At 38.1% G+C, this 12,649-nt stretch overlaps 1 protein-coding gene across 1 annotated transcript; it reads left to right on the plus strand.

Moving 5' to 3' along the window:
* Window positions 1-731: 731 nt before the first annotated feature.
* Window positions 732-6,835, plus strand: ren (renin). Its single transcript, XM_005931743.2, has 9 exons — window positions 732-1,200; window positions 1,609-1,756; window positions 2,149-2,272; window positions 2,463-2,581; window positions 2,692-2,888; window positions 5,198-5,320; window positions 5,428-5,569; window positions 5,664-5,762; window positions 6,110-6,835. Exons 1-9 carry the CDS (start codon window positions 1,124-1,126, stop codon window positions 6,269-6,271), a joined length of 1,191 nt encoding a protein of 396 aa, XP_005931805.1. The 5' UTR covers window positions 732-1,123; the 3' UTR covers window positions 6,272-6,835.
* The last annotated feature ends 5,814 nt before the right edge of the window (window positions 6,836-12,649 follow it).

A 12,649-nucleotide genomic window follows, 5' to 3' on the forward strand; every position in this document is an offset into this window, starting at 1 on the left:
TGTAAAACCTGACTGTTTCACATAGAAGAAATTCAAAGGTGTGTTAAATGCAGACAAGCATCTTGTTTCTTTTATCATTATTCTTATCATTGTTTTTGTTATTTTCAAGAACAAAACCCCATCTAATGTTGACACAGCTGGCTTCCCAAAGGGTCATTCATCACTTGCCAGAAAATTAATATTAATATTATTTAATATTATTTTTTTTAGCATTTGCCTTTATTAGATAGTGACAGTAGAGACAAACAGAAAAGCAGAGAGAGAGAGGAAGACATGCAGCAAAAAGCCACGGGTCAGACTCGAACCCAGGCCACTACTTTTGGGCCACGTGGCATATCAGTACCTGCTCACTCACTGAGTTACACAGGTGCTCAATTTCTCAATTTTGTCTTGACTGTCATGTGTTTTGACAAAGACATCACCTATGACCTATGTAAATGGTTGGTTCAATAAATGTGAACATTTTTCAAAAATGCACTTCTTTAATCCAAAGCGAAAGGGAACCATTTGTAGGTGTTTATGAGGGTTATTACGGATTAGATTTTCTGGTCTGGCCTGCTTCACATCACACTGGGCCGGCTACCCATGATCTAAAACTAATTTTACACCCCTGATCTAATTAAATGAAATCATCAGCAGGTTAGAGAAATAATGTAAAAGTGCACAGCGAGATCTGGATTTAACGTGACTTTAGTAAACAAGCTAATCTGTCAAAGCATCATTTGGTTGCTTCGAATTTTCTCACAGCCCTTCACACAGGGTCTCCAGGTTACCTACGTCACTAATATGCAGACCTCTTCACCCCTGCTTTCTGTCATCAGTGTTTTTTAAGGGGTCAGAGTTCACATCTTTCACTGGGACCTGTTTATCACAGAAGAGGTTGTGTGATCAAGGCAGAGGGGTAGAGTGCAAGGTGGGGGGAGGGAAGAAGGGCTTGTTTTCCAGTGGTCACCTCCAGGAAAGCTCCCAACCAGAGCCAGGCCCATTGGTGAGAGCACTTAAAAGAGGGCATGGTATAAAAAGAGTTGAGGTGCACGACATCGGAGAGAGCGAGAGAGAAGAAGAGCCAGGAAAACCAACTTTTATATACAGAACCGACATCAGTGAAGTCCGAGAAGTCGCCATGGCACTACTGATGAATCAGTGGATATATTTGGTTACTCTATCACTGACAGTGACCACGAGCCATGCTTTGAGAAGGTAAAAAAAAATGAAGAATCATTTACATGCCTACCTGATTTGCTTAAAGGATCTAACTCGCTGGATTTCTGCACTAGCATTATAGATAACATTCTGGACAAACGTAATGACAGTAAACCATAAATTATATAAGGACATGAAAACAAATGTGTTTTATTGATTCATTACAAAAGCTAATGATTTCAGCATTTGGGTTCACATGTGTTTTTGTTCATCTGATTGGCTGGGTGCTGAGAGCAAAGCGGTCTGTACTTTGTCAAAGGTTCATACTGAGATTATCCCCAGACATATGTAATAGATACATAGCACAGAAAATAAACTCCATGTACCTCTTTAACATGACCTTAGCTATCGAGTTTGCTCTTTGCATTCATTCAGAATGTTTCCTCTTTCCCGCTCTGGTTCCAGAATTGCCCTGAAAAAGATGCCATCTATCAGAGAGACTCTGCAGGAGCTGGGAGTTTCTGTAGAGCAGGTGATGACTGAGCTGGCCCAGAAGAGCATAGCTGACACCAACAACGGAACTGTTCCCACGCCGCTAACCAACTATTTGGATGTGAGAAACCTTAATGTGATCCATTGATTAGAGCTACAGATGATACATGTGATAGAAAATGTAGCACTGAAACCACCTGCGTTTTCTATTTCAGTTCTGAAGATAGATACAGACTTTAACCTCTATGATTAAAGGTTTCATCTCTGCTCTTGGATGAGCATTGAGATGTCTTCACGACAACAGCAGATGAACTTGCTTTTGAATTAGCCTCTTGAAATATTCTCTTTTTATGAGTCAGACTTTCCACGTTTCTCTGTCATTGGCCTTAAAAGTGACATTTAACATGTGGGAAAACCTTTGAAAAACTATTCTTTTCTTTTTTTTTTTTTTTGCTTTTTTTTTTTTTGCTATTCAAACAACAATGACGTGGGACATTTTTCCACTTCCAATAGACGCAGTACTTTGGAGAAATCAGTATTGGCTCTCCGGCCCAGATGTTCAATGTGGTGTTTGACACAGGCTCAGCCAACCTGTGGGTGCCCTCCCAAAGCTGCTCACCGTTCTCCACTGCCTGTTGTAAGTGTACATATTCAAACATTTTTTTCTGAACTTAGTGAACTTAATGAACTGACAATATGCCAACATTAGTTTATGCTCACTGGCCAAATAAAAAAAAAAAATAGATGCAATATTTTAGGGAACATTGTTCATTAAAACTTCCCAGATAAACATTCACTGTTGGACTTAAATGCTTAAATACTTTCAGTTACTCACAACAGGTATGATGCTTCCAAATCCCGGACTTACATTGAGAATGGAACAGGATTTTCCATCCAGTATGCCTCTGGAAATGTCAGGGGATTCCTGAGCGAGGATGTGGTTGTGGTGAGTTTCAAGTCTGAAACCTACAAATTAAATGGGTTTTGTTTCTTTTTTAAACTTCCTCTTGCACACTACACTTTAAACTTTTGATTAGCAGTGTTTTATTGCTGCAGGTTGGTGGCATCCCAGTAGTGCAAGTGTTTGCTGAAGCCACGGCTCTGTCTGCCATGCCCTTCATCTTTGCCAAGTTTGATGGAGTGCTGGGGATGGGATACCCCAACGCGGCCATTGATGGCATAACCCCAGTGTTCGATCATATCATGTCTCAACACGTCCTCAAAGAAGAAGTTTTCTCCATCTACTACAGCAGGTGGGTATAAGTAAATCAACTGAACTGACATTTTATATGAAAGGCTTTTGCACGAGGAAAAAATAATAATGACAATAATTTAGATGCTGAAGAAAATGTATCAAGCTGTCAATGATATTTATGCTGCAGTGAAAAAATGAACTTGCTGCCAAGTGTTGAATTGATCAATCAGAAAGAAAAACACTATAACATAAATAATGTCTCGTCAGGACATCTGTTAGATTTTAGGATCACGTTTTTTCAATTTCTGCTTGTTGAGCTGAAGAAGTTAGAATTAGAAGAAAAACCCAAACTTGAAGAAGATCATACGAAATGGATTTGGATCTGTGTGAGACACAAGGGTGTTGTGAGAAAATAGAGAAAAAAATTTATGTGTATTTTCTCATAGTTCTTTGTCATTTATTATACTTGGTTATATCCAGAATAAACCAGTTGAAAAAATATTATGATGTTTTCTTTTACTGTGGGAAGCGCCATACGAAAGAATCAATTTAAGCTAAAAGAACATCCCATATGAAATGAAATAGTGAAAAGATATAATAAATGTTTTGTGTTTTATATGTGTTGGATGTCTCATGAAACATGCATCAACCCATGTTTTACTCATGAAATTTGCCTCTTGCATTTTTATGTAAGATTTAAGAAGTAGGTATAACTCAAATAAACATATTAAAAATTGAGGTGCCTTCATGATCAAGTTGTAAACGATCATTATTTACTGTCAGAGGGAATGGGATTTTTTGTTATTATTTACAGAAGTTTGCAAAAATCTTGAGCCACTCCTCATCACTCTACATTTTGCCAGGAAAGTGGTAAATATTTGCAGCGTTTGATTGTAATGTAAGACATGTGAAAACCAGTGAGTTTGAAAGTTAATACTGGTATCACCTGTCTTCGTTAAAACAGCCTAAACTCTCTTAGGCAGGATTTTTCTAAGTAGTCTTCAGAAATAGTTCTTCCGGCTTCTTGAAGGATATTTAACGCTCTTTGTAATGGGGCATGGCCTGTGATGCTGTGCAGGTGAGTTCATCTCACCTGCACAGCATCTACAATCACGCCTCGCCGGCATAAAAAGCAGTGCTTGTTGTCGGTAGTTATTGTTGTTATGTACATGTGGCTGGCAGCTGGGAAGCTGCAGCCAGGAAGTGTTAGAACAGCAACCGTGTAATAAGTAATAAAGTAAAGTATGCTGAGAAGCATGGAAATGTCATCAGGTCTGCCGTGGTTTGTTACACTCTTCTTTGGATGTTGGCTACCTTGGCTCCATTTTTGGTCAAAATGTGATTTTTCTGCAATAGCAGTGTGCTTGGGATCAGTGTAATGCTGAAAAATAAAGCCATTGCTAATTAATTTCCAGATGTTAGTGCAGCATACCTCAGTCTTTTCTCTGTGTTCCCCTTCTTGACAGCTGTGCAATGACACCATTTCTGATGAGGTTTCCGGGAACGTTAGATAGATCAGATGAAGGTTCAGATCCATCTGTCAGATCCTGTGACAGGTCCTTGGTGTATTTTTTCTTAACGACATGACTTTCAGATCCTGCTTATCTGCTATAGATGTTTTCTTCTTTATGCTTGTTTTTGTTTATGGTTTTGTTTTGTTTTTTAGGTGTGACACTTTTTCTTCTGTCCTCTACTTGTTCAGTTTTCTCACATTTTTTATGGACACACAACACAATACGCTGAGATATTCCAAGTTTTTGGCTACTAGCTCTTTGAGAATCACCTTGTTGCTGAAAAAAAAAATACTACTTTATGCCTGTCAGACCAGTCTGTCTCTGACATTTTTCACAGATAATGAAATGGGAACAAACTGTGCTTTTGCAAGACGCTTAATAACATGCCCAAAGCTTTGATTGTGATTTGGGTGTGTTCTTTGTTCTGAGTTGTTGGTTATGTGTGTTCATCCCTTGAGTTAGATGCCATTTGTGTGCTTGAATGATTTATAGGTCAGTGTTAAATGGCTTAAAAAACAAACAAATAAAAAAGCAACACAAAAAAACATTCACCTGGACTGAAGCACTGGACTGAAAGTGAGTGAGAAAGAAGCACATGTCCAAAGAAAATTTTTGAAAGATCTTCAGAAATCCTGGAACAATATTGCTCAATACCAATTTCAAAAGCTACAAGAAAGTCTGACTCCTTGGAAACAAAATATAAAGAAATGTGGGGTGGCTCAAGTCTTTTGCACAGTACTGTATTTTTAATATGTGATATAGCTCAGCAACCTGTGTGAACCAGCAAAATTACAATTTCTACTGTCAAAGAGAAAATGCACAACTTTAAGGGTATTTTGTTTATCATTTTCAGGGACCCAAAACGCTCCCCAGGCGGAGAGCTTGTCCTCGGTGGAACAGATCCAAATTACTACACTGGAAGTTTTAATTATATTAACACCAGACAGACAGGCAAATGGGAACTTACCATGAAAGGGTATGATCTTTATTTGCTATCATGTAATGTGTTTTCATGAGTACAAAGGTGCAGCCATTCAGAAAGTACATGTGTTTTCATTTCTACCTCCTCTTTCATTCTTTCAGTGTTTCTGTGGGGAGGGAGATGATGTTTTGCGCAGAGGGCTGCACAGCTGTGATCGACACGGGCTCCTCCTACATCACAGGCCCGGCCTCCTCTGTGTCCGTGCTGATGAAAACCATCGGAGCACAGCTGGAGGAAAGTGGAGTAAGCTTTTACACACGCAACACAGTTTCCCACAAAAAAGCATGTTTGCAGAAATTCATGAGTTGTCACCAACTATTACTCTGTTGTTCGCCAGTACAAAGTCAACTGTGATACTGTGAAGACGCTACCCAGTGTCACGTTCCTCCTCGGTGGCCAGGAATACTCGCTCACACAGGAGGATTATATATTATGGGTGAGAGTGTTGATGGATGCTGAACTGTATTAACATAGGCATGCATTGTTCAAACGTAAATCAGTTCATTTACCCAAGTACTACAGCCAAGTACAATGTTGTGGTACTTGCACTTTAGTGACGTATTTCTATTTTTTTAAATAAATTTTTGCAGCACTACGTGTATTTTAATTCTGCTGTTGTGAATTGTAATATTAGGCTTATAAAATATGAAAATTAGGGACCACAACAGTAATCCCTTTATGCAGATAATACTTTTGAGTACAATTTTAATAGTAGACATTTACTTCTAGCACTTTGTTTGGTGTGTTATTGTGTTATAATACATCTGTTCTTTGTGGCTCCAGCAATCACAGATCGAAGGGGAAGTCTGCACCGTTACCTTCAGGGGCTTGGATGTGCCGCCTCCTACAGGTCCCATATGGATTTTGGGAGCCAACTTCATTGCACGCTACTACACAGAGTTTGATCGCCGCAATAATCGGATAGGGTTTGCCACAGCAGTCTGACAGGAATTTAAATATTCACCACATTCTTCTGTTTTCTTGTTGTTTTCGTTGCTATCTCCCGATGTTTTTAATTTTAGTCCGGGTCTTCCCTTGCTTGTTTTTTACGTGAACACATGACCTGAATAAGTCGTATTAAAGAAATTGTAAGGAATGTCATCCTCACATTTCTTGCATGCATGCATGCATTTCTATTCTATATTTGGGAATCAGTTGCACTAAACCCCTTCTGAAATGCATTCACCAACAAATACAATGTTTCTTTCTGTGTGACTTGCTTCTTGTATTTGTCATACAGCCACAACCAAATTATATATATATTGTTCTGACGAAATAATAAAATTGAAGTTTCAACTTGAGTCTAAATTTGCTGCATTTTTTCCTTCTAGGTCTGGCTAATGCATTATATGACCATGTGGAAGTCAAGGCTGAACTTGGAAACAGATTGCTGTAGCAGATTTAATCAACCACACCGCATTCTTCACAGAAATATTTGTCATTGTCGCTTAATAATATAAGGATGCCTATTTTTAGGTGACTATTGGGTATACAATTAAATGTCAGCAATAGAGTATGCGCTAGAAAGTGTAATGTGAAACCTTGCTCTGTTTCATTCCAGTTAGCAAAGTGGGACTTTCATTTACGCAACTAAAAGTTACAATAGGAGTGAAACCCGGCTGGCGTCATGTCAGTTAGTTTTCAAACTCAAATCATGCTTTTTCAAGTTTTTCAGCAGTGTATGATCCCTGTCTTTGGGAGTTGCCTTTTTCTGCAGCAAAACAAGTTACTCTGCTTCAGCTGTTTTTACCAGAGTAAATCTCATTTATAAAATGCTCTGAATGACAAAACCTTTGGAGAAAAAAACAAAACAAAATGCCGACCTTTAAGGTCGTTCAACGAGTGAATAAAAAAGGAAGGCATTTCTGCTTGCTTAGCAGACAGAGGACACGCAGATTAAAAAAAAAAACATAGATAACAATCTAAAAATGTAGATTTGTCATGTTCTCGGGTCAGATCTTTTTGTTCCACTTTCTCTGAACTGGTTAAGGAAGTCCTCTCATACTACAGCAGAGCGACAGTGGAGTTGTCATGCTTCCTCGCCCCTCACATCCATGAATTGTCTGCTTTGGATTTTATCTATTGATAGAGTGCAGAGAGGCGAGGGTTGATACTGGCACTCGATCAAGAGTCAAAAAACTGCAAAAATGTATCTTTTAGTGTGAGTCAACAACTATCTGAGCTGCAAACCTACTTAAACAACCAATGTTTTGTAAGATGCAATCTATGTTAATCCTACCAAATATTTTTCTAACCGTAAACTGTATAAAACTAAAAACTTAAAATTAACATGCAGGCAGCAATGTTGCTCAAAGAGATCCCATGCTATGGCCATTTACTGTTACGCAATGTTTTTTTGAACTTTCAAAATGAAGACAGGTCTTTGGTATTAGTAACATTAATAGTTTTGTCTAATGTGATACAATAAACATTTGAAAAACAGTTTATCACAAATTAAAATGTACACATTAAACTAAAAGACAGTAGTTTATACATCTGTACTTTTAAGCTAATTCAAGCTCTTTTAAGACACATTTTCTTTCAAGAACTAACCAAGTCTCCCTCGCACGACTTTTAAAGTACATTAGTTGGGACATTAGTATTTAGTGCCATCTTATTATCTGCAGAAAAGCAAAACCATGAAATGTTAGACTCCGGTGGTTATGTGCAGAATTTGTAACCAACAGAGCTGGGATAGCTGCTTCCCTTCATCTAGTTGTGTACAATTAACCAATAAGCATTTTCAAAAGGTCAGAGAATCCTGTTATAGCTTAAATTAAGTGATGGGTGATTACCCTTACACACTGGAATTTGTTTAAGACATCATCTTTTCTTTTCAGCAGTGGGAGTTTGTGTTCCAGAAGGGAATATCAGTTCAAAGTGAGCCTTTTAAATTTAAGAAATGTCTGCAGCTGGTGCAGTAATTATTGATGTAATTTTAGAATTGACAATAACCCAACCCACCCTTGAAGTTTCATCCTGGTGTGCATTTAAGAAAAGGAAAAAAATTAAATAAATTACATATGGTATAACCTTCGTAATTCTACTGTTGTATTTTTTCATGCAGGATCCTCCATATTTTATATTTACCATACACCAAACAACTCTCATAAAAAAAAAACTATTGATGTTGACAATATGGATAGTGTTGTGCAATGTCTTGCTCCTTCCCAGCTAATGAAATGTTATTGCTGACCAGACCTGCCCTTTTCAGCCTCCTCCCTAGCAGAATGCAGCCACACTGGAAAAAAAAGATGCTTCTCACGAGCTGGGCAAAGAGGTTAGACGCTATGGCCAAGCTCCCCAGATCTGAGCTACTGCTATGTGCACCAGAACAAGCCAGATGCACTAAGCTCATATCTGCAAGCATCTGCTACCACCTCCCAGTATCTGGACACTACTACCCACAGGACAACACTATAGAGAACCAGCGTCCACGTTCCAACAGGTGAGACTTCCCTTAAGTCTTGGTTTTAGCATTGTGGGTAATCAGTGTTTGGTGTTTACATGGTTAGTCCCAGTTTGTTTAGCAACAAAAGTTTCCCGGTGCTGCAAAAAGCAATGTACCCTTTAACACAAAGTGATTCAAGATAAGCACAAGAGGAAAGTCACTGAAATAGATTAAATAGAATTTTATGAAAATAAATTAACAAAAACATTTGGTGGGTGGAAGAGTGGAAGAGGGAGGCCAAGTGAACACATGGTACAGCTTTTATAGGCTGGAAAGGAGTTCAATCTCTGACATCCGCCCACCACTACAACAAATCAAAAAGTTGTTTCTTCATTACAACTCAAAAACCACACTGCCTGCAGTTGGAAAACAAACCACAGTCTGTTTTGCCAAAATTCCAGCAACCAAAACAAACTGGAGTTAATACATGAGCACTAAACTGAAATAACATACCCAAAGGTTTCTCTAAAACAAGCCTCACTAGCCAACCAAAAAGAAAACCAATGGAAAATCTTGCATAAAAATCTAAACCATGGACTATGGGACTAACTGAAGTTCTTGAGACTCATTTTTGGTCAGAACTACAGGCCAACCAAAAACTGGCAACCTTCTGGAAATGCTCTCTAGACAGTAGGGTTGCCAGAAAAAGAAAAGATACTCATACAGACCATCAGATTAGACACTCATTTGCAACAGTATCAATACCAGTTGTGCTGTGTTCACCTCCTTTGGTTGAAAATCAAATTATTTTGAAATGTTTTTAGTGGTCTTTAATGGTCTTAAAACTGATGATGATTTACGTCATAAATAATGACACACTGCTATTTCATGTATAAACTGCCTTTATACTTTAAAAGTATCATTACTGGTATAAGCAGTTTGCAGTTTGTAGCATTGCACAGCTCTACTTCACACAGTACTACTTCAGATAGGCAAGTGCAAAGCCCCTCCCCCCACTAGCAGCCAAACACAGGAACAGTAGTGCAACAACACTAGCCAAGAATCTTAAAGAACCCCTGGGTTTTATGAAGAATTTCAAGAGGCCAATAAGGCTTCTTTTTCAACATTGAGCATTAAGCATTTATCATAAACATTAACCTGGCCAGTGCACATTAAAAATAGCCGTTAAACTCTTAGCAATTACCTTCTGGCAGTTTTGGCCACATTAGCTGTCTGTTAAGATATCATAAACAAAGCAGCTAGATAACAATAATAAAACTGTAGGAGGTATTAATTTAACAGGATAACATAATTATTTATGTCTAAAATTTTTTTATTAAGCACCAGCATTATGGACAAGTCTTGGGGGTTCAGGCACATCATAAAAACACAACTAACTTATGTTACATTAAGTTAGGAGAAAAGATTAAAAAAAAAACCCCAATGCTAATTAGTTACTGTAGCCCAAGCAAGAAATAATTATTGAGATATTCCACAATCAATTCTTTGTGGCAGAGAGGAAGCATTTAGGAACAATAACAACTCAGCTAAGAAGTGGTTGATCAAGCAAAGTGACAGAGCAGCAGAGACTGCTGAGGTGCACGTTGATTAAAAGTCGCCAGCCCTCTTCTAACTCGGTAACTTCTAAGGCTCAAACGTCCTCCGGCATTAACATCAGCTCAAAATCTGTGTGCTGGGAGCTTCATGGTGAAGCCACTCCAGTAGGTGTAATGTGAAGATACTCTAATCCATGTGGTGTAGTTTTAAAGCATGGACTTTCCTAAAAATTTCAAATGACGGCATGGATGCACTCTTTTTTTTACTTTTGTTTGTATTTTTTATTTTATTTTTTGCAGAATAGTAAAGTGACTTGACCCAAATGCCCAACCCATCAAAGTTGTTTGCCTGTCAAGTTCAAATACTCTGTGCCAACAGTGGTGTTGTGTTCCTCTTGAACTCCCAGACTGAATCTGAGAAAGAAACCTACCCTTTCAACTCCATTTGCTAAGCAATGCAATATGGTCCGAATTTGCTGGAAGCATAGGAAGTAAATAGGGCTGTAGTGGTATACATTTGCACATAGCAGTGTTATTCTGTTCTTTTTTCTCTTTTTCTTTTTTAAAATATGCACATCTTATTTTACTCATTTTTCCTCCTGTGATATTGAACATAGCATTAAGTATTGAGGATTTCCTGGAGATTGGTATCACCTTTGAAATTCTAGTATCATGAAAGCCCTACTCTAGAGACAATGCCATATTTTGAAATGAAAAACGTCTTGTTTGGCCTCCTGTATATCAGCCACTTCAGCCTACAAAGAGTAGCTCATGTAAAGCATAATGTAGCCATAATCATTCAAAAAACCATACCAAAGAAAACTGGGACTTATACTGCATTCTTCCAAGATCAACCATAACTAAGTCAATAAAGATTAAAGTATCCACCCCCAGCGCCCAACAGTTCTGGGAACTGGCCCAATTTTTCTTTTTTTTCAAACCCTTGACTTAAAATCTGTAGATCGCTCCACAGAGGTCCTGTTTTGTCCCCTTGTACTCGTGCCTTGGCAATGCATGCTGGATCTTTTCCAGTAAGTCAAAACAGCTTCAACCTTCAATTTGATTTTAATGTTCGGGAAGCAGATTAAATTTGAGTGAGGAAAATATAGCAAGTTGGCTGGTGGTGAGTGAAGACTGTCTGGCCTGCTGTGCTTTAACACACCACAGTTTAGATTATTACAGAAGAGGGCTGACAACATAACCATGGGGTGTGAATTCACAATTGGCAAACTTGATTGGTCTGAGGACAGTGAATGAACCTTTATTGGGTAGCTCAAGCTATCTCAGTTTTAATATTTGTTAATTTGGTAAAAAGGATTTTACTACTTGCCTGCTGAGGCTTTGGTGGACGTTTCTGCTGAGACTCTGGTTGTCTATAAGTGAGTGGCTTCCTCACTTCCAATACGTGTACTGTTTTTCCAGAATTTTGCCTCTGGCATATGCTCTCCGTACATAATAATTATAAAACACTAAAACTGAAGCTAACATGATTTAGACTAAACATTTTTAAACAATAAAAATTAAACTGAAACAAGAAAATCTGGAAACTAACTGAAACTAATCTGAAAAGCTGAAAGTCAAAATTTAATAAAAAAAAATAAAAACTATTGGAAAAATACAAAACTATAATAACTCTGGCTAGGGCCACCTCCAAGACGATGGGGAGGGCGTCTCTTAATTTAAATGGTTTCTTTCCAATGCTGATTGAATTGTATAAAGTGACAGTACATTTCTCAGGCTGATAGCAGGAAGAGGAAGGCGTTTATGACATTAGATGTAAGAATGTGAGAAAAATGTAAAATCTTCCCGTGGCATTGAATTTCGAACCACTCTTTTTTCTTCTCCCTTTCTTCCTCGTTTTCCCTTCAAAATAGAGCTCATAAAAGCATTTATGTGAATGTGCTTCTCCCTTGGTTTAGGTTCGGGCTTGGAAAAATGTGACGTTATTTTAAAAAGGAGTTTTGGATTCCTCAAGCAGCATGAAACATCACCTGCTTCTGACAACCTCTGCCCCAAATGATCGTCAGAAAAATTCTCCTTGAGTGCTCAGAACATCTTGTTTTTCTTTGCTTGCATTTGCTCGGTTGGGTCCACTCACTCACAGCCTGTATTTCCCGAGGAAAAACTATGATCACTTTTCAACCCGCTTCAAGCATTTCGACAAGAACAGATGTTAGTATGCACCTCAAGCTCACAGAATTTTCTTTGCCCGTTTAGTTTTAATATTTACATGTAATGTTTTAGTCAGATATGTTAAAATACAAAAAAATGAAATTGTTAAGAAATGTCAATTGATCTATAGTCCCCAAAACATTGGTCTTCAGACTCAGGAATGTGTATCTTGTCCCACATAGTGAGGTGGGAGGTCTTTAAAAG

The sequence above is a fragment of the Haplochromis burtoni genome, unplaced genomic scaffold, assembly GCF_018398535.1.
Source record: "Haplochromis burtoni strain Fernald_Lab_line unplaced genomic scaffold, NCSU_Asbu1 Contig_146, whole genome shotgun sequence".
Classification (NCBI taxonomy): Eukaryota; Metazoa; Chordata; class Actinopteri; order Cichliformes; family Cichlidae; genus Haplochromis; species Haplochromis burtoni.

Bases quoted from the DNA above. Each gene is read 5' to 3' on its own strand.
- ren (XM_005931743.2), top strand. From the start codon at position 1,124: ATGGCACTACTGATGAATCAGTGGATATATTTGGTTACTCTATCACTG. The intron at 1,201-1,608 runs GTAAAAAAAAAT...CTCTGGTTCCAG, and splicing joins ACGAGCCATGCTTTGAGAAG to AATTGCCCTGAAAAAGATGC. The intron at 1,757-2,148 runs GTGAGAAACCTT...CACTTCCAATAG, and splicing joins CGCTAACCAACTATTTGGAT to ACGCAGTACTTTGGAGAAAT.